General features: G+C 41.3%; 1 protein-coding gene across 1 annotated transcript; it reads right to left on the bottom strand.

Moving 5' to 3' along the window:
* Positions 14,459-19,631, bottom strand: LOC102165146. The gene is made up of 3 exons (XM_021100080.1): positions 19,619-19,631; positions 18,300-19,567; positions 14,459-15,122 (listed from the first exon to the last, which is right to left on the bottom strand). The coding sequence occupies exons 1-3, from the start codon at positions 19,629-19,631 to the stop codon at positions 14,763-14,765; spliced, it is 1,641 nt and encodes a 546-aa protein (XP_020955739.1). The 3' UTR covers positions 14,459-14,762.

Below are 20,134 nucleotides of genomic sequence, written 5' to 3'. Positions count from 1 at the left end.
TTTCCAAAGGGAGGAAAGAGGAAAAGGATATTTTACCAATATCTTGGTTCAAAGAGAAGGAAAAGGTTTTGATCTGTTTAGTCTAAAACATCAATACCAAAGGTGAATCATAGTTCTATGTGCTTGCTTTTCCATAACTATATTTTCCAAGGATATTAATAAACCAGTTATTTAGTAATAATAAACATATTCATAATTTTTTAGTATAAATACTATCACATTTTCCAAAAGTGAGTAGCCCAGGATATTAATGAATATATAAATGAGCTATTGCCCATTTTTTCATCGGGGGGAGAAAATAATACGGCACCTCTAGAAATGAAATCCAATAAGAGAAAGTGCTTGCTTTCTGCAACTATTGTATAACTCTGTCTAAATTAAACACTCAACCTTCTCCCATTCAATCTCTTCAAAGCTACTTGCTATCCTGTTTCCTCAGGTTAAGTGTGATGAGAAACAGATCCAGGGGTTGTGAACTTTTCTGGGATGAAAGATGTCATGTGACTAAAATATTCGGTGATTAATGTACATTCATTTTGCTTTTGATAGCATTCGATGTTGATTCAAGTTTCTGAGGTAATTAAAACCCTGACTCGGCGAGTTACTGCTATGTGTAGTTTGAACTGCTGTGATCTTTGGAATATTTTGTGCCCACATGATTTAAGGAGCTGGCTTGAAGTAGATGACTTCAGCTCTTTTGCTGTCTCTTATTCCAAAGTCCAGCTAATAACACCCAGTTTTAACTTAAGCATTAGCCTTTTCTACTCAGCAACTCTGTAGAAGTGCCCAAGGAAGAACAAATAGAGATGAGTTCCCTTTGTGGCTCAGTGGTTAATGAACCAACTAATATCCATGAGAATGCAGGTTTAATCCCCGGCCTCGCTCAGTGGGTTAAGGATCCAGTATTGCCGTGAGCCGTGGTGTAGGTCACAGATGCGGTTCAGATCCCGTGTTGCCATGGTTGTGGCATAGGCCGGCTGCTATAGCTCCAATTCGACCCCTTGCCTGGGAACTTCCATTTGCTGCAGGTGTGGCCCTAAAAAGCAAAAGAGATTGATAGCTGCCTAGGAGAGGAGGCAGCTCCAAGAGTATCACAAGGGGGCAAGAATCTACTTGAGTCCTTTCTGTGTAAATACATCAGAGCCCATCACTGTTTGTAACTAAGATCCCTCACATCTTGTCTCTAAAACCTCCCTGCCCCCATTCCCTGCTTCATTTCAGAATTCATGGGTCTTGTATCTGTACTGCCTTAGCACATTTTAAAAATCAAAAGGTACATCTATTAGTAAGTATTTCATTCTGCATTATGGTATGATCAGTTTATGCCTTTTTTTTTTTTTTTGCCACTACTAAGTCAGTCCTACAGAGAGGTTAGGAACTATCACTTATCATTTGGTCTATCATTTCTTATATGCCTATATGACAGCCTCTATCCTATAAGACAAAGGACAGTACCTGTTTGGCCCACATTGAAAGTCATTAAATTAATCCTGAATAAACTCTGATCATAAGGAGTTCAAAAACATTGAAAGAAGATAAGGTAATGCATTTTGTTTCCCCCCATGCATTATTTATTAAGTACAAAAGGACACAGGGCAGTTATACCATTTATTCTAAAAACAGCAGTTTTTAAAAAGTATTAATACCAGAAGCATCAGTTCTGTCTGTATTCCTCTTTATTAGTTATCTTATAATTTCTTAATTAAAAAAACGTGTAGTACTCCAATGTATGTCTAGAATTATAAACCTTTGGAATTTCCTCATTCATAAATGTAGGTTAACAGAACTGTATTTTTTTACAGCTTTATTGATATATTATTGGAATACAATGAAGTGTACATATTTATAAAACAGAATTTGATAAGTTTTGACATATGCATGTGTCCTGGAAACCAACCCCCAAAATCATCAAAAGTCACCCCATATTTTTCAATACCACCTTCTCACACTCATTACACTGCCAAAACGTAGGCAATGACCTACTTTTTAACCTCTCTAAATAAATTTATATTTTGAAGAAATGTTGTTTCTAAGACCATTGTTTCATAATTTTGTCTTTTTTCTTTTGCATTAGGCAGGGAAGCAAATCTATGCCCTGTTATTCCATCTCATTTGGATGTGTAAGTATAATTTAGATTTTAAGATCAGAACTGTATTTTTGAGGAATACTTCAACAAAAAATACATATCAAAGTTTTGTTCTTTATCAATATTTTGTAATACTCGATATTCATGCTAATAAAAATACAATATAAATTTTGTAAATTCTTGCTTTTCAACTGGCACTATGTAGTGTGTCATAGAAACAATGAACAATTGTAAAATGTGATTACTACTCCCAAGCAGCTTGCAGTATCAGCATAGATATAGAAGTTATTAATTACTTATTACATAGTCTTCACAGTGGGTCATTAGTTTGCAAATCCTTATTTATGTATACTCAATAGTACAACTTTATATTATTTTCTGCTTCCAAAACTACGTATCTATGAAAAGGTTAATGCTGAAATTACAGGAATAATAAATATTAAATGCCACAATGATATAATTATAAGGTCTATTACTGACTTTCAAATGGAGACTAATAGCTTATGATAAGAACAATCTGTCAAACAAATAAATAGTTTTTATAAAACTGAAGTCTGGATCTTAATTAACACTTAGTCCTTTTTTTTTTTTTTTTCTGAAATTAGGTATAATTATTCTAGTATCCAACAGTGGATATATGAGTTACACAGTACTCCCCTCTTTGCCTTGTAAACTTCAAGTAACTGCTCACTTATGAAACTTAAAATTCTTCGGAGTTTTTAATATCAGAAACTTGTGAAAAAATAATAAAAACCATGAATATAATTTGCTTTCCATGCCATAGACTTTAGAGTTTGTCTCCCCTCTGAGGTTCCAGATGTCTTAAGGGTCAATCTTTCCTGAACCTCTCATCTTCCTCCTTTGACCTGAACTGCCTTCTCAACCCCTCCCTTTCTCATCATGAGCAGGGAAGGGTCAGCCTTCTAAAATCATTAGTTCTCTTTCATAAGATATCAAAATACAGTAATATCAGTAAAGTCTCAGTGTTAAGGATAACAGTGATTTTTTAACAAGAGTTAAATTTTTTGTTTGCTTTTACTGAATTCAAGTCTTTCATTGCATGTTAAAGTTCAGAGTCAAAGCTTGCCAGTTAAATTTTATTCTCTATATTCTATCTATCTATCTGTCTATCTATCTATCTATCATCTATCTCTCATTACCATATTTCTTAATTTAAGCTAACACACAAAATGAGTTCTTTCCTTAAACTATTGTCTATATCATGCATCTAACACAAGTATGTTACACTCTATTTACACTACCAAAGAGGTCCTTTGCAAAGGAACTAACTGAAGCCCTAGTCTTTTTGTTTGCTTGTTTGTTTTTTTAATTTACAGACAGTGTTAAGTCTGAGTTAGAGTTTACCAGCAGAAATAAATAATTAAGATGCTGGATTGCTGAATGCCATGTGGAGAAGAATGAGCTTCACTGGCTGGAGGAAGACTCCCTAGAACATATGCCTGGTGTGAACCAGTATTATTTACAAGTGCAGAAAATCTGAAAGTACCATTATGGAAGGAATGTACACCATGGTTGCTATAAGGAAAGTAGAGCCTTGGTTTTCCTCTTCGCCTTGAAGTCAATCGGTTCTGCTATTCCCCAACTACAGAAAGGCATTACAAATGTGATTAAAAAATGATTTTGTTGGATGTGTGACAGAACAGTTCCTACTGAGAAAGCAGTCACAGTAAAAGAAAAGTTTAAGACATATATTAATGAAAAATAAATTTCTAAAGAAGACTCAAATTATTTTCAGAATCTGGACAAACTTGAAACCTGAGTTACTGTGAACTGAGAATACTCTGGAAAACTCTGTGGTGATGACAATTTAGGCTAACAGCAAAGAAGGTCACATGGCAATCATAGTCTCAAGATTTTTCTCACCATTACTCAGTTGGTAAATGCTAGTAATCTCCAAAAAGAGACTGTTCTTGGGAAATTTCCAAAAAAAATAAGTTAGAATAAGTATCAAAGATCATGTATGCTTATTTACACTAAGCTTTGGAACCCTTTGTGGTTCATCCCTTCTAAGTTATTTATTACTGAATTTTTCTCATGCTGAGAAGTGCCCTAGCACTAAGAATCTCACACTTTATTTTGAACCCCAAAGCTTTACATCAATCATTGCTGTATTTCAGATCCCTCAAGAACAGAAGCTCTGCTACCCAAACCCCAGCTAACTCCTGGGAAAGGTACAAGTTAAAAAAATGCCAGAATTTCTGTTCATACCAATCAATAACTTTCCATTTATTATTTCGTGTTCTTTTTTCCTGTATTTTTTGGATTTTATTGTGTCTTCACTATATTTTCCTCATTTGTTATGAGGGATTTAATTAGAAACTGTCTTGTGGTTTTTTTGTTTGTTTGTTCGTTTTGGTTTGTTTGTCTACTTGGCTTCTTAGATTTGTCTGTTTATTATTTTCATCAAAGTTCGGAAAACACTGTCTTATTTTTATATACATATTTTTCCTAACTCTTCACCTTTTGTGACTCCAATTACAGGTATGTTGAAATGTTTTACATTGGCTCACAAGTACCTTTCATTTTTTTTTAAAGTTTTCTTCTCTTTGTCTAATTAATATTGCTATGTCCAATCCCATCCAGTTAATTTTTAAATAATATTTCATTCATTTTTAATCTATTTTTAATCTTTTATTTCATTATTTATTCATCTTTTCCTTTAAATATGTGAACATGGTAGCAACAGCTGTTTCAAGAGCCTGTCTATTCTATCAAACAATCATTTTTGGAACTGGTTTTACTAGATGTTGGACACTGCGAATTTTGTTATTAGGTGCTGTATTTCTTTGAAGAAGATTGAGCTCTTTTTTTGGTAATAAGTTAAATTACTTTTTGTCTTAATAAGTTCAGGCTGCTAAAACAAAATACTATAAACCAGGTGGCTTATCAAGAGAAGACATTCATTTCTCATAATTCTGAAAGCTAGGAAGACCACAACCAAGGTGCTAGTTGATTTGGTGATGTGGAGATCTCTCTTCCTGGTTGCAGATGGCTATTTTCTTGCTGTGTATTCACTTGGTGGAAAGAAAGCCAGCTAACTCTCTCATCTTTTCTCTAATAAGGGCACCAGTATAAGGTGCCCTTATTCATAAGGGTTTCATTAATAAGGGTTTCATGCTCATGATCTAAGTACCTCCAAAAGGCTCTACATCCACATGCCATCACACTGGGGATTAGATTTCAACATATGAATTTTGAGGAAATACAGATATTCAGTCCATAACACTTGCAGTTCAATTTATCCTTTAGAGGTTATTTTTAAGTTTTGCTAGTCAGATCTAGTTTTCCTTATAAAGTATCTAGCATAGCATAGTTGAGCCCTGCTACTAAGGAGCAGCCCTTCTTGGACCTCTGCTAGGATGCTCTGAGTGATCAATGGACTGGTTAGAATTTAATGCCTCATTATCCTGTGTGAATGGGGGGGGGAATCATTCGACTTCCATGTCTCTGGTTTTTCTTGCTCAGTATCAAATCTATTCCTATTATTCCTTTACGGTTGGAAGAGGAAATTCCTTCAATTTGTAAAAAATAATTTGGGCTATTTCTGAGCCATATTTTCTTTAACCTTTACATTATTATTTTTTTTTAATTTACCAATGTAATCTTAATTCCCCAAAAAGTACTTTTACTTTTTTCCTCTTTCATAGCAGAGCACTACTGATTTAGTAGATACAGCATCACCTTGAAGGAATTACTATACTTGAAATTTATGACATCAAGTAAATTGCCTTAATTAAGAAATGACACACTTGTTGTGTGAGTTACATAAAATATACTTGGACTAGACCTTAACTTTAATCCCCATAGAGGCCATCAGGAACTAACCAAGTAGACTGCAAGAGAGCTCTCCTTGAGAGTTCAAAATGGCACTTGGGCTGCCTCACCTTGTTCCCTGGCTTTGGGGATGATGCCCAGAGGGTCTCCATTTACCTTAGGAAAGGAATGGGTAGGAGGAAGGGTGCACCCCTCTAGTGGCTTTCTAAGAGATCCAGCATGCTAGGAGGATGGGATAGGTCCCTCACCTGTCCCTAGCCCTCCTTGTGGGATTAGAAACTTGTGTGGGAGACAGAACCAGCCTCAGGAATGGGCTGCTCTCAGCCTCACCCCCAGAAGCCTTGGGGCTGGCAGACACTCTTGGTTTCTTCAATAGGACAGTTTTATCATGTTTCTTTTGTTTGATTGTTCAGAGACATTCCTAGATGCAGCTGGGTCAGACACAATTATAACTGACTCTTTTTCAGTTTGAGAAAAAAAAAAAAAATCCCAAAACAACCAAGTTTAAGGAAACATACTAAAATCAACCTAACAGGTTTCTTTCCTCTGTAGCCTTTGTATTACTGAGTCTAGTATGCAGATGTTTGTAAAACCATAACTATAAGAATTGATCACTCTCTTGATGAATATTCATGCAGCTAGTAACAATTATTATCCATTTATACTCATCATGCATAGATCACCTACTTCTAGGGGAAATCACAAGGAACTGGCTGTCATACTGCACTGCTAAAACACTGGTCTATTCTTTTGATATTCTGTCCACTTTCACTGTATAATCACCATAATAACTCCAAATATACATCATACTCTTCTTGGCCTTTATAAGATTTCATAAAAAAGTAAACATATCCTATTGAAACCATTCATCAATTTTAATGTCACCTTTATTTGTAAAGAAGCAGTCTAAAGTTAATTTGAGTGTTTAATGTTTTATAAATAAGCAATAAATGATTATTAAATGATTCATTCATTTGTTAATACTATTATTTCAAAAAGCGATTCAGCTCCCCATAATGTCATAAGAAATTGATTCTATTTAAATAAAAACTCCATAGGAAACACCTTCTTCTATTCTTTATAAGATGAAATTTAGTAAAAATAAAATAATTTAACATCTAAAAATTACTATTTATAATACCACTGATAACACTATTGGTTTAATATATTTTATTAAAATTATTGCTTTGTGACAGGATCCAAGTGTTACTTTTCAACATGTTCTATTACTGTTCACAATTTCAACATTATTGACTATACCTTAGATCAACTTGTCTTTGTTTAAACAAAATTATTTTGTCTACTCTCTGACCATTGATTAGGGTAGAGTGAAATTAATGTTTCAAATCAATTTGGTTCCAGTAAGTGTACTATTCGACCTTCTCATTATCATAAACATGTTTTTCAATACCCATTAACATTCTAACATTAAGTTGTTCTGTAGGTCTTGATAGAAACGAGTTTATATTTGCTAGCACATAATTACTTTTTGATACTTTACTTTGAGTCCAACCCAAATACATTATTATTTTAATCCAAATGTCTACAAATTCCACTATCAGGAAGTGACTGAGGCTCAGGCAAGGTACCTCAGTATGACTGCTCCTCGAAATGTTCTTAGTAAGGATACATTTACATCAGACACGCATTCAGAAACAGTTCTTCTTTCTTAATGTGTTAAAGGCAACCATTCCTAATTTTCATCCTTATTCCTATAGATTTTTCTACCCACATTGTGCTACTTAAATGGCCATCATTTTAACTTTCGCAATAGGATCTTATATTTTTCTTCTTAAAGACACACTATTGGATTCATCCAGTAGCTAAGATTTCTTCTTCATCTGTACTATGATGTTATCCTTTATTTCACTGAAGAGTGCTTTTCAGAATCCATTAGCAGAGGCTCAGAGATATATTTCAAAGTACTCGGCATACATTTAGAGTTCAGATTTTCAGGGTGAGTATTCAACACTCAGATATATTCTATAATTACTAGGCATGGCAGATAGTTTTATGGTGGCTACAATGAGAATAGTTCCTCTGATTGCATAACTGTTTAATATTGAATCTAAGAAAGCACATTTTAAGTACCTAAATATGAAGATTATTTAAATTTATGAGTGTAGTATATGCTTAAATCTCTGAGACCTGAAACAAAGCTTTTCAGAAACCAGACACTTCAGTCATGGAACGGGGAAATGGTCAGGGTAAGGGGAGGATAAAGGTTTGGAAGCTACAGGTAACTCTGAGGATCTACCAGCAGGTAAACTCAATTGAGATGATCTGCTGGCTACATATTCAAATATACAATTTATTAGTTAACTATTTTTAAGACCACCTGGCTTAAAAAACAGAAACTTAGTTTTTCATAATTCTGGAGGCTGTAATTCTGTGACCAGTGTGCCAGCGTGGTTGGCTTCTCTTTAGAGATTTCTTCCTGACTTACAGACGGCAGGGATAAACAATAGAAGGGCCCTAATCCTATCCTGAGAGCTCCATCCTCATGACCTCATGTAATTATATTATCTCTCACAGGCTCCATCTTCAAATCCCATCATTTTGAGAGTTAGGACTTCAACATATGGATTTTAGGGGAGACACAAACATTGTCCTTAACAGAACATTCATGCACTGGGGAAATAAATCATCAGGAAAAAACTGTACAACTGCTCATCAATTTTAAAGTTTATGCTAAAACATTACTTTTATTTAGGCAAGGTTTTGGTCATAGTTTTGTCATTTCATTCCTCTCCCTTTATTGTTATCTCATTGAGCCAATTTATGGACCCAGATATTAGTTCAAGATCAGAATAGAATCTCAGAATACATTTTAGAAGAAGGTTATCTCACTATACAGACATCTCTAACCAAAAAGCATGTCCTCATTGTAGCAGCCCATAAAATAGATATATCAAACCCCAAACTGAATCATTCTCCCAACTAAGCAGTAAAAATTAATGCTTACAAATCATAAGAAGAGCAATGGTTTCCATTTTCCCAAATCAAATAAAGTACTCTGTTCACAACTTTTACAGCACTTGGGGGCCTAAAGTGTTAGGCACAGATAGAATACTCCAAAGAAAACAGGCCACAGAAGATTAAAAAGCATAATCAATAGTAAATCCCTAGGTTGTAGAGTCATGCATTCTTGAGTATTCCTGTCAAATCCCAGAAGATTACAGTTATTAAAGATAATATTTTTGGACCTGACACTTTCACTTTCCACTTAAAAGCATCTTGGGTGAATGTCATTATTACTACTAATGCTATGACCACTCTAACTGCTACTGCTGTTATAAAGGATATATCATGTGTCTGTTTTCAGGTATCAGGAACTGTTCGCTACTCACTCTTTTTAAGAGATTAATTGCCTTCAGCCATGACTGAATTACAGTGACTGACATCTGGAATCTACTTAAGAGAGGTTTGTTATCAGTAGCTCAGCTCTTGATCTTATTTTGCAGGCACTGTTACTTTGAACAAAATTGTCTTTCTCCAGGTTCTCATAAGTGAAATATCTGGGTGTAGTTATAATGTTCTTTCATTGCTAAGTGAGTGTTTTGTTTGAGTATTCTGGGGAGTTTCAGTCTGAGATATGAATCTGAATTTAGCTACTCACACCTTCTGTCTTGCTTTTAACTCTTCTGCCTTCTCAACACAGACTCTACTGGCCAGGACCTAAATAAAGAGTGTACATCACATGTTAAACAGTTTTATGTAAAAACTAAGCCCAAGAAAGCCCTGCAGTAGTTCTGTAGGGGAGCTAAGTATGTGTGCCATCAGATTTCTTTTAGTGATACCATGATTATGCCTGCATTATCAAATTACAGAAATTAGAACAAAATAATCATTTGCTCAACTTCTAATTCATATTCAGAGACACTGAGAAAATTCATTGTTTTAAAATTTTGCTTACTGTTTTTAATTATCCGAGAGAACTGGCCCTGAACTATGTACAGTGGGAGATAGCCAGGTGGTATACCTGGAAAAAGTTCCCTTAAGAGTGGGAATATTATCATTTTCTTATCAGAGGTCCAATCAGAATTGTATTACTTTGGGCCAATGATTGCTGCAGTACTTACAGAACAAGGGATTCTTATAAAACAATGTCAAAATCAATTGTAAAGAAGAAAGTAGAGCCAGGGATAGTGCTTCCATTTAAGATTATGTATTCTCAGAGTTCCTGTTGTGGCACAGTGGTAACAAACTCGACTAGTATCCATGAGGATGTGGGTTCAATCCCTGGTCTTGCTCAGTGAGTTAAGGATCTGGCGTTGCTGTGAGCTGTGGTGTAGGTTGCAGACTTGGCTTGGATCCCATGTTTCTGTGGCTGTGGCGTAGGCTGGCAGCTATAGCTCCGATGGAACCCTTAGCCTGGGAACCTCCATATGCTGTGGGTGCAGCACTAAAAGGCAAAAAAAAAAAAATTTTAAAAAAAGATTATATATTCTCATTTTCCTTACAGAGCTATCGTATAATTTCATCAACATACCTAACAGCATCTATAACTTTACCTCTGATTGTTGCAATGGTCAGTGGAAACAGTTCCCAGTAAGTACCTAATTATCTATATAGAAAGTTAAATAGTGTTCCTTTACTCAGAGACTTCAGAGACTAAAAAGGGAGTATAGAATAGCATCAGGTTTGTTTTTAGCATTAGAAAGACAGGGATTTAATTCCCAATGTGGAGTCTTACTAGCTGTGCCATCTTTGCAATGTGCTCATACCTATTTTTTGCCTCCTTTGTGAATTGGAAAAATTGTATGTAACAGGTAAATTTATAAGAATTCAATAAAGGAATGTGGGCAATACGTTTAGTACAGGATTCAATATATTATACTAGTAATATGTTACCATTATTTTCACTTAATTCATGGAGTAATTATAATAATTTCAGTTATGAGTACCTTGGAAGATCTTTGAGGCCAGGGGTTCTCCAGAACAAATAGATTTCCATTATTATCTGCTTATGAATATATCGAGAGTAACTTCCTAAAGACTCAGTTGAAAGTATTGTGATCAAATAGCTTGATCAAAAGGCTACCAAAATATAAAATCCTATGAAAATACTTCAATCAAACAGACTACTTTTAATGGCATAATACCCACAGACTATCAGCCATATTATTTATTTTACATTCAAAGTTTAGTCACGGAAAAGTGTTCCATATTTGACATTCATGTAGGTTGTTCCAGCTTTTACTTATATTGAACTTTACCTGGTGTGTGTAACTTATTGAATAGGGGAAAGGAGGGCAAAGATAGTGAGGATCACACCGAATGGTCTTTTAAAAGTGACCAGAAATGTGCTAAAGATAGCTGATCCTGCTGTCTACTGACCATTTCTACGAATTTTCTAAGAACATTCCCTATCCTTTATTTTATTTTATTTTATTTTATCATTATTATTATTTTGTCTTTTTTGCTATTTCTTGGGCTGCTCCTGCGGCATATGGAGGTTCCCAGGCCAGGGGTCTAATCGGAGCTGCAGCTGCCAGCCTACGCCAGAGCCACAGCAATGCCAGATCCGAGCCGCATATGCAACCTATACCACAGCTCACCAGCAACACCGGATCATTAACCCAATGAGCAAGGGCAGGGACTGAACCCACAACCTCATGCTTCCTAGTCGGATTCGTTAACCACTGCACCATGACGGGAACTCCCCTATCCTTTATTTTAACTCTAAGATTCAAAATTATTGTTCAAAATAACTGTCCCAATTGTGTGTGTATTTTGCATGCTGATTTGCATCACTTTACCTTTCATCCATCTTCTCAGGCAGTTTTTCCTGCCAAATGTTGTATTTTGTGAAAATTTGTCTTGAGTGATGACAATGGCTAAATTTTCAGAAAGTATTTTAATCACCTGCATGTTACTTATCCCGTATCTTTAGTATCTTCTGTAAGTGCATGCTCTACATCTTTGCTTCACCTGAAAAACAGTCAGCCCCTTAAAATGACACTTGCTCATGGAGCAGACCACATTTTATTCTTACAGTCTACATACCTCATTGATAGGGACTAAGTAGGCACAGGAAGGTGTAGAAGTCCTAATAAGGGACCATAGATAAAGAAGGAAACTTAGGGGATTTGGAGAGATCACTGAAAGTTAATAATTGCTCAAGAAAGCCATCAGAACAAGGCAGGCTTGCTTGACTAGCTTGACTAGCGGAGGTGCAAGAATTGCCTCAGGTCGTTGGGTGTGGGATGCAGTTGAGGACAGCCTTTGGCTGATTTGAATACACACTTTACCATACACCAAGAAGGAGCTACTGAAAGGCCAGTCGAGTTAAAATCCCTCTCGTCCTGACTCGGAAGAGGCGACACCCCAAATCACTCACGAGAAGCGGTCTTGATGCAAACAGCAAGAGGATTTTTATTCCGAGCGCGCTGGGGCCCACAGTCGTACGCCACGCAGGGGTAGAGGACTGCGGCCCCGAGTGTGGAGTCGGGACAGCTTTTATGGGGTTCACAACAAAGCCCGCGCTTTTACAAACTAATCATTTTTAAAATATCGCAAACCAGTCAATTCAAAACTTCGAGAGCCCGCGCTTTGTGGACCAATTAATTTTAAGTTGTTCTGGAGTTACATGTTTGTGCCTGTCTCTGGGTGGGGGAGACATATTGTCACCAAGATATATTTATCAGGATTTTCAACATTTTGTGGCACGCCCGATCTTACTGGGGTCCGTTAGGCAATTGACTTCTCCTCTTTTATCTTATGCAAGCAGGTTTACAGAAGCCAAACAAGCAGTTAGGAGCAGTTTCAAGAAGTTTCAAGCATAGAGGCACATACTCAGGGGCCTGTTTTTCCCCTTCCACAAAGTTTTGTACAGAGCAGAAAGCAAGCCCTAAAACAGCAAAAAGTATGATCTTTTACCTATAGGGAACAGGGTCTGGAATTCGAGGGCATTTAGAGCTTCTTATTAACTTCCTGGGTTCTGGGAGAGTCAGGTTGCATTTTCATCCTTTCATTCCCCACTTCTTCTCTTGTTAATAGTTCTAATCTTAGAACTAGGAAGGCTAAAGGTCAGTTTCTCCTTAGCTTGGAAGGCCTTGGTACTGCTGTCTAAGTACCATGATCCGAACTGCACTCACTTGTTCTCTAACAAAGGCAACAAACCGATTAATTAAGCAAGGCCCAACTGTAAGCAACAGGAGCAGTATTACTAGGGGTCCTGTTAGAGCAGAAAGCAGGGTGGTCACCCATGGGGACTTGTTGAACCATCCCTCAAACCATCCTTGGCCAGCCTCTTTTCTTTGTGACGTTTTTCTAACCTTTCTCTGAGCTTGCTCATGGAGTCCCTGATAGCTCCTGAATGATCCACATAAAAGCAGCATTCCTCTTTTAAGGCTACACATAACCCTCCTTCTTTTAGAAATAACAGATCTAACCCCCTTCTGTTCTGTAGAACCACTTCAGATAAGGAGGTTAGGGATTCCTCCAGGTTACTGACAGATTTTTCTAGGGCTTGGAGATCTTCCGTTACAATTCGATGTAGGTTACTAAGTCCTTTCTCCAGCTGTTGCGGTCCTGTGATTAGGGCAGCCGTTCCTGTTCCCACGCCTGCAGCCACTCCCAATCCGAGCATTACAGCTAGTGTCAGGGATATGGGCTCTCTTTTGGCCGATTATATCTATAGTCATATTCATCAAGGACTGCTTTTTCGGGATAGTAGTACACCCGGGGGACAATTTGGACCATAACGCAAAAGTCTTTAGTTTGGTTGAAAACCAAGGTGGAAACACAAGGGGTTAATCCAGTATTACATGCCCACCACCTGTCATAACCAGGTACCAGATACTGACTCTCAGAGGTTCGATTAAAGGCTTCAGTGTGGTTACAAAGGTGTTGGTGGGATGGGGGAACCATCCCTATGCAGGTGCCTTTTCCAGAAACCTCAGTAAGGGTAAGCTTATTTTGGGATCCCCATGTACATTGGTCTCTATGTTCCTTTGTCACATTGAATTTCCCTCCTCTAGCCATTCCCTCATAGTAAGGTGGGCCCGAAGCTAAGCAAAGCCAACAAGAAGAGGTAGCCTCTGGAGTCGTGGAGTTAAGAGCTTGAAAAGCTCCCTGGATGAGGTTAAAAAGTTTCGCCCCTGTTTTAATAGTGATGTTAGGCTCAGTGGGACTGATCCAGAGGTTGTATTGTAATCAGAGGGGTTAGGAGATGGCCTCTGTTCTTGGATTGGAGGTCCTTGTTCGGCCAAACCCTTATTTGGTCCTATAGCAACCGGAGGTTCCATCTGAGTTTCTATTCTGAGGCGAATAGTCAGAACAGATCCTTTCTTTCTCCCAGAGCCTCCATAGTACACTATTCCCCAAGACATACCATTTACCCACTTTTGAATATTTTCTTGTTTTCCTTTTTCAGTGAAACTTATTTTTAAGTAATCTAGGTCTAACGAATGACAGCTTATTTGCTTATTTCGTACATCTTTTTGTACCCGCTGTTGCCAATCTTTCCATCTCCCATGGCCATAATTAAATTGATTATAACTGGTAGGATTGTTAACAAAAGAGTAACTTACTCTGTCTTGCTGAGAGACTGGCCATTTCCAATTCCCATCATTAGAAGTTACGCAGCTCCATTGCTTGCAAAAGAAATCCTGAGGATTTCCACAATATTCTTCATTATTTGGGGGTCCTGGGCAAACGTAAAACCCGTAAGCACGGAGTACATCGGGGGGTGTGGCCTGGTCATTGAGACCAGGGATTACTGATCGAAGGCAGACATATAATTCAGGCCACCAGGTCCCCAAGGGAGCCTCCCCTTGAGTGCTGTTAATATTAATACCTGTACCGGAGTCAGTAAGTAACCAGGTGAGAGATAAGGGTTTATGGGAGTTCGGGCTGTCCACAAGGCGTTTACCATTAACTTGAGGAGTTATTGACAGAGTAAGGAACCACGCGATGGAGGCGAAGCTTAAGGGGATTTTCAGTCTTTTCGGCTTTCCACCCCGAATCGGGAGGTGGCGCCGGCTTAACGTGGGATGCATGGATCCAGGTGGGGATTCCTTCGACTTTCACAGCCGTTGGTGTGGTCAAAAGTACGAGATAAGGTCCCTTCCACCGAGTCTCGAGGTTTCCTGCACGGTGGCGTCTAACATAGACTGAATCTCCAACTTGGAAGCGATGTGGAACTTGCAAGTCTCCTCCTGAGTAGGCCTCCCGGAGCTGCTTCCACGCTCGCTGCCTCACCCACTCGAGCGCCTTGAGCCTAGAGAACAAAGGCTGGGAAAGCAGCACATCAGCACTATGTGCAAAGGCAATTTCTGCCAACGGGGGGGGTCCCCCGTAGAGCAATTCATAGGGGGTCAGCCCAAACTGTCCAGGGGTGTTCCTCACCCTAAAAAGCACAAAGGGCAGGATTTCCTTCCCATCTGAGGTATAGCAGGTCCCCTCCGGAGTTTCAGAGAACTGGTCTATCTTTTTTATTTCTTGCCAGTCTTCTAGGGTGTACTGTCATCCGGGTTCTGGGGCTTTGGGTGTTTCTATCATAGGCAGAAGGTTAACACCCTGGGCTGCCTGCTTGGCAACCCGGTCAGCCATCTGGTTCCCTCTGGATATGGGATCTTTGGCTTTCTGATGTCCAGGACAGTGTATAATAGCTAGCCTTTTTGGCAAATGTAAGGCTTCTAATAGGCTTAGAATTTCCTCTTTGTTCTTTATTTCCCTCCCTGCTGAGGTAAGCAACCCCCTTTGCTTATAGATGGCCCCGTGTACGTGTGCAGTCGCAAAGGCATACCTGCTGTCTGTATAAATGTTTATGGATTTCCCTTCGGCCAGCCGCAAAGCTTGCGTGAGGGCCATGAGCTCAGCCTTTTGTGCTGAAGTTCCTTCCGGCAGGCTGCTGGCCCAGATCGTGCGGGTCCCGTCCACCACCGCCGCCCCAGCCATCCTCTTACCTTCCACCACATAGCTGCTTCCGTCAGTGAACCAGGTTAACACTTCTCCAGTCAGCGGTATGTCTGTAAGGTCCTTGCGGACCCCAGTCTCCTCAATCAATAGTTGATGGCAATCATGAGTCACTGGTTCATCAGTCTCTTCAGGCAGAAGAGTGGCAGGGTTGAGAGCGGCTGGTGGAGCGAACGTGACCCTCTCTGTGAGAAGCAGGCTTTGATAGTGGGTCATGCGGGCGTTGGTCATCCATCGGTCTGGGGGCTGCCGAACGATGTTCTCCAACGCATGGGGGGCTATTACAGTTATATTCTGTCCCAAAGTCAATTTGTCAGCGTCCTTGACCAGTATGGCCACAGCTGCGATAGCCTTCAGGCATACGGGCCAACCACTGGCTACAGGATCGAGCTTCTTTGACAGGTAGGCAACAGGTCTCCTCCATGGTCCTAGAGTTTGGGTTAAAACTCCCCGGGCTACTCCCTTACGCTCATCCACATAAAGGGTAAAGGGTTTAGTCACGTCAGGGAGGGCCAGAGCAGGTGCGCTCAGCAGGGCATTTTTGATAGCATCAAATGCCTTCTGGTGCTCAGGAGCCCAGGAGAATTCCCCTTTTTCTTTGGTTAGTGGGTAGAGTGGGGCTGCTAAGGTCGCAAACCCCGGGATCCACAGTCTGCAAAATCCAGCTGTCCCCAAAACTCTCTCACTTGTTTGGCTGTGGTTGGGGCCGGTATCTGGACTACAGTTCTCTTCCGTGCCTCCGTCAGCCATCGCTGCCCGCCCCGCAAACTGTACCCCAAGTATGTTACCTCTCTCCTGCAAATCTGGGCCTTCTTAGCGGAGGCTCTGTAGCCTAGGTCAGACAATTCCAGCAGTAGTGCCTTCGTACCTTCTAAGCAGTCCTGTTTGGTGGCTCCCGCCAGAAGCAGGTCATCCACGTACTGGAGGAGGGTCACCTGGGGGTGTTGGATCCTGAAGTTGGCCAGGTCTCTGTGTAGGGCTTCGTCAAAGATGGTCGGGGAGTTTTTGAACCCTTGGGGCAGTCGAGTCCAAGTGAGCTGCCCGGTTCTTCCCGCACCTGGATCTCTCCATTCGAAGGCAAAAAGTGGTTGGCTAGTGGGATGTAGTCTCAGGCAGAAGAAGGCATCCTTTAAGTCCAATACTGTATACCAGCTCCGTTGGGGTGGGAGAGCACACAAGAGGTTATAAGGGTTCGGGACTGTTGGGTGTATATCCTGCACCCGTTTATTGACCTCTCTCAAGTCCTGTACTGGTCGATAGTCATTAGTCCCAGGCTTTCTAACCGGTAGCAGGGGAGTATTCCAGGGAGATTGGACAGGAACTAGGATGCCCTGTTGGATTAATCTTTGAACATGCGGCCGAATTCCTTCTCGAGCTTCTTTACTCAAGGGGTACTGTCTGACTGACACTGGTGCAGCACTGGCTTTCAGTTGAATAACCTGTGGGGGAACTTGCTTTGCCAAACCCATCCCTGCGGTTTCTGCCCAGGCTTGGGGAAACTGTTCCAACCAGAATTGTATATTTTGATCAGGCTTTACTAGGGAGAATATAGTCGATATTCGTCATCTAATTGGAGGGTCAACACAGTGATAGGTTTGTTATTTGCAGACACTTCTGGTTTCCCTTGTTCAAAAGAAATTTGTGCTCCCATCTTGGTCAGTAAGTCTCTACCTAAGAGGGGTGCTGGGCACTCAGGTATGACCAGAACGAGTGGGTTACCCGTCCCACTCCCAAGTCAACTGTTCTTCGGGTAGTCCATGGATATTGTTGTTGCCCTGTGGCACCCATCACCCAGGATTTTTTATCTTTTAGTTTTCCTAATGGCTGTAGTAGCACTGAATGTTTCGCTCCGGTATCAACCAGAAACTCAACTGGTTGCCCCTCCACCTTTAAAGTTACCCTGGGCTCGGGGAGGGGGTCCGAACCCCGTCTTCCCTAGTCTTTATCTTCTTCCAGAGCTAAGACCTTCAGTCCTTTGTTTCCCTTCTTGGGGCAGTCCCTTGCCCAGTGTCCTTTTTCTTTACAATATGCACATTGGTCCTTGTCGAGTGGGGTCCTATTGCCCAGGTTCCCTGACTGTCTAGGGCCTGACCTAATTTTCCTAAAATCTCTCTCTCTTTCCCTATTGCTTTTCCCTTCAACCACTGCAGCCAAGATCTTAGTCAAATTCTTCTCTTGCCGTTTATTACGTCTTTCCTCCCTTTCCTCTCTTTCTCTCTCTTTTCTTTGTTCCCTTTCTTCTTCTGTCTCCCTTTTGTAATACACTTTCTCTGCCTCCTTCACTAGATCACGTAACTCAGCCTCCTGTAACCCTTCCAGTCTCTGAAGCTTCTTTCTGATATCCAGGGCTGACTGTCCTATGAAGGCCAGAGCCACTGAGGCTTTCTGAGCCTCCGAGGTAGGATCAAAAGGGGTGAACCGCCTGAAGGCTTCCATGAGCCTCTCAAGAAAAACTGAGGGAGGTTCATTCGGTCCCTGCATCACCTCTCTTACCTTAGCCAAGTTAGTGGGCCGTCTTGAGGCGCCCCGGAGACCCGCCACCAGAGCCTGGCGATAGATTTTCAAGCTCTCCCTACCTTCAGCCGTGTTGTAGTCCCAACCGGGGCGAGTCAAGGGAAATCCCATGTCAATCTCATTTTGCAACTGCGTGGGTCGCCCGTCGGCCCCAGGAACATTTTTTCTAGCCTCTAACAGAATTCTCTCTCGCTCCTCGGTTGTGAAGAGTGTCTGCAGCAGCTGTTGACAATCATCCCAAGTAGGCTGGTGAGAGAACATAAGGGACTCCACCAACCCCGTGAGGCGTTGGGGATCCTCCGAGAAAGGGGGATGGTTAGTTTTCCAATTATAGAGATCTGCAGAAGAAAAGGGCCAATACTGGAGGGGCTGCAATTGGCCCCCCGGTATGGGAGGGCCGTACGTGCGCAGCGGTAATGTCGCGATCTCGTCTGTCCGCTCCGGGGTGGCGCCCCTCCGGCTCCGAGTCCCTGCAGCAGGTCCCTCCACCGCCGGAGCTCCAGGAGGGGCAGAGGGTCCCCTCGCAGCACCCTGTGCCGGATAAGGGGGTGGGGGAACAGATTGGGGTTCCGGCCAAGCCGGCGGCTCCTCAATCTCGGGGTAGATATGAGGAGAGGGCTTGACTTTTTCAGCCGAGTGTTTGTTTTTCTCTCCAAGAGCCAGAATTCGGGGACCTGGCTTTCTTGGCTTATTCAGCCAAGGTTTAACCCATGGCGGAGGATCCTCTGCCAAATCTTGCCACGTAAGGATATAGGGCTCCTGATCGGGATGAGAGCCGGGTCCAGTCTGAAAAATAATTGCTTTAACAGCCAGGATAATCTCAGAATTAAAGGTCCCCTCTGATGGCCATCCAACATCGAATGTCGGCCATTCAGAGACACAGAAAGTCTGCCAAGGTCCCTTCTTAACCTGAACTGACAAATTATGAGCCCTGGATTTAACTTCAGTCCAATGGTCGAGAGTCAAACTAAGAGGGGTCGTCACCGTCTGTCCCATATTAAAACTGTAGACAAGGACGCACAAGACAAAGACACACAAAACAGAAACCAACAGATCCAGACACACGCGACCCGTCCGCGTCTTCCACAAGCAGGCAAAAGAGTCGGACGGCCGCGGAGGGGGAAGCTTTCGCTTCAACAACAGAACTCGGTCCTCTGACCGACAGAAGGAGACCACCAGGCGTCCCTGGCTCTCCCCACCTCCCGGGGCGTCCCCCAGGGTGGCAGCCTGTGATCCTCCTAGCACGTCTGCTGATCACAGTCCCCCAGTCCTTACGGTCTGAGAGGACAGCTGCAAACCGAAAGCGCGCATCACCGAAACAGACACTCAGAACAGAGACGCCAGCCGACACACACACTCACACGTTCCAAAGGGGATCCCTTTACCTCCAAGTCGGTTCTCGGGTGTGAGGGGTAGTCGCGGGTTTCCCGGCCAATGCACCAAACTGAAAGGCCAGTCGAGTTAAAATCCCTCTCGTCCTGACTCGGAAGAGGCGACACCCCAAATCACTCACGAGAAGCGGTCTTGATGCAAACAGCAAGAGGATTTTTATTCCGAGCGCGCTGGGGCCCACAGTCGTACGCCACGCAGGGGTAGAGGACTGCGGCCCCGAGTGTGGAGTCGGGACAGCTTTTATGGGGTTCACAACAAAGCCCGCGCTTTTACAAACTAATCATTTTTAAAATATCGCAAACCAGTCAATTCAAAACTTCGAGAGCCCGCGCTTTGTGGACCAATTAATTTTAAGTTGTTCTGGAGTTACATGTTTGTGCCTGTCTCTGGGTGGGGGAGACATATTGTCACCAAGATATATT

This window comes from Sus scrofa, chromosome 7 (genome assembly GCF_000003025.6).
Source record: "Sus scrofa isolate TJ Tabasco breed Duroc chromosome 7, Sscrofa11.1, whole genome shotgun sequence".
Lineage (NCBI taxonomy): Eukaryota > Metazoa > Chordata > Mammalia > Artiodactyla > Suidae > Sus > Sus scrofa.
This window is presented reverse-complemented; position numbering and strand designations above follow the sequence as displayed.

What these genes read in the sequence shown, in the direction of transcription:
- LOC102165146 (XM_021100080.1), bottom strand. An exon ending in GGCCCACTAACTTGGCTAAG is followed by an intron (nt 15,123 to 18,299) that starts GTAAGAGAGGTG and finishes CTGCTTTCCCAG; the next exon opens with CCTTTGTTCTCTAGGCTCAA.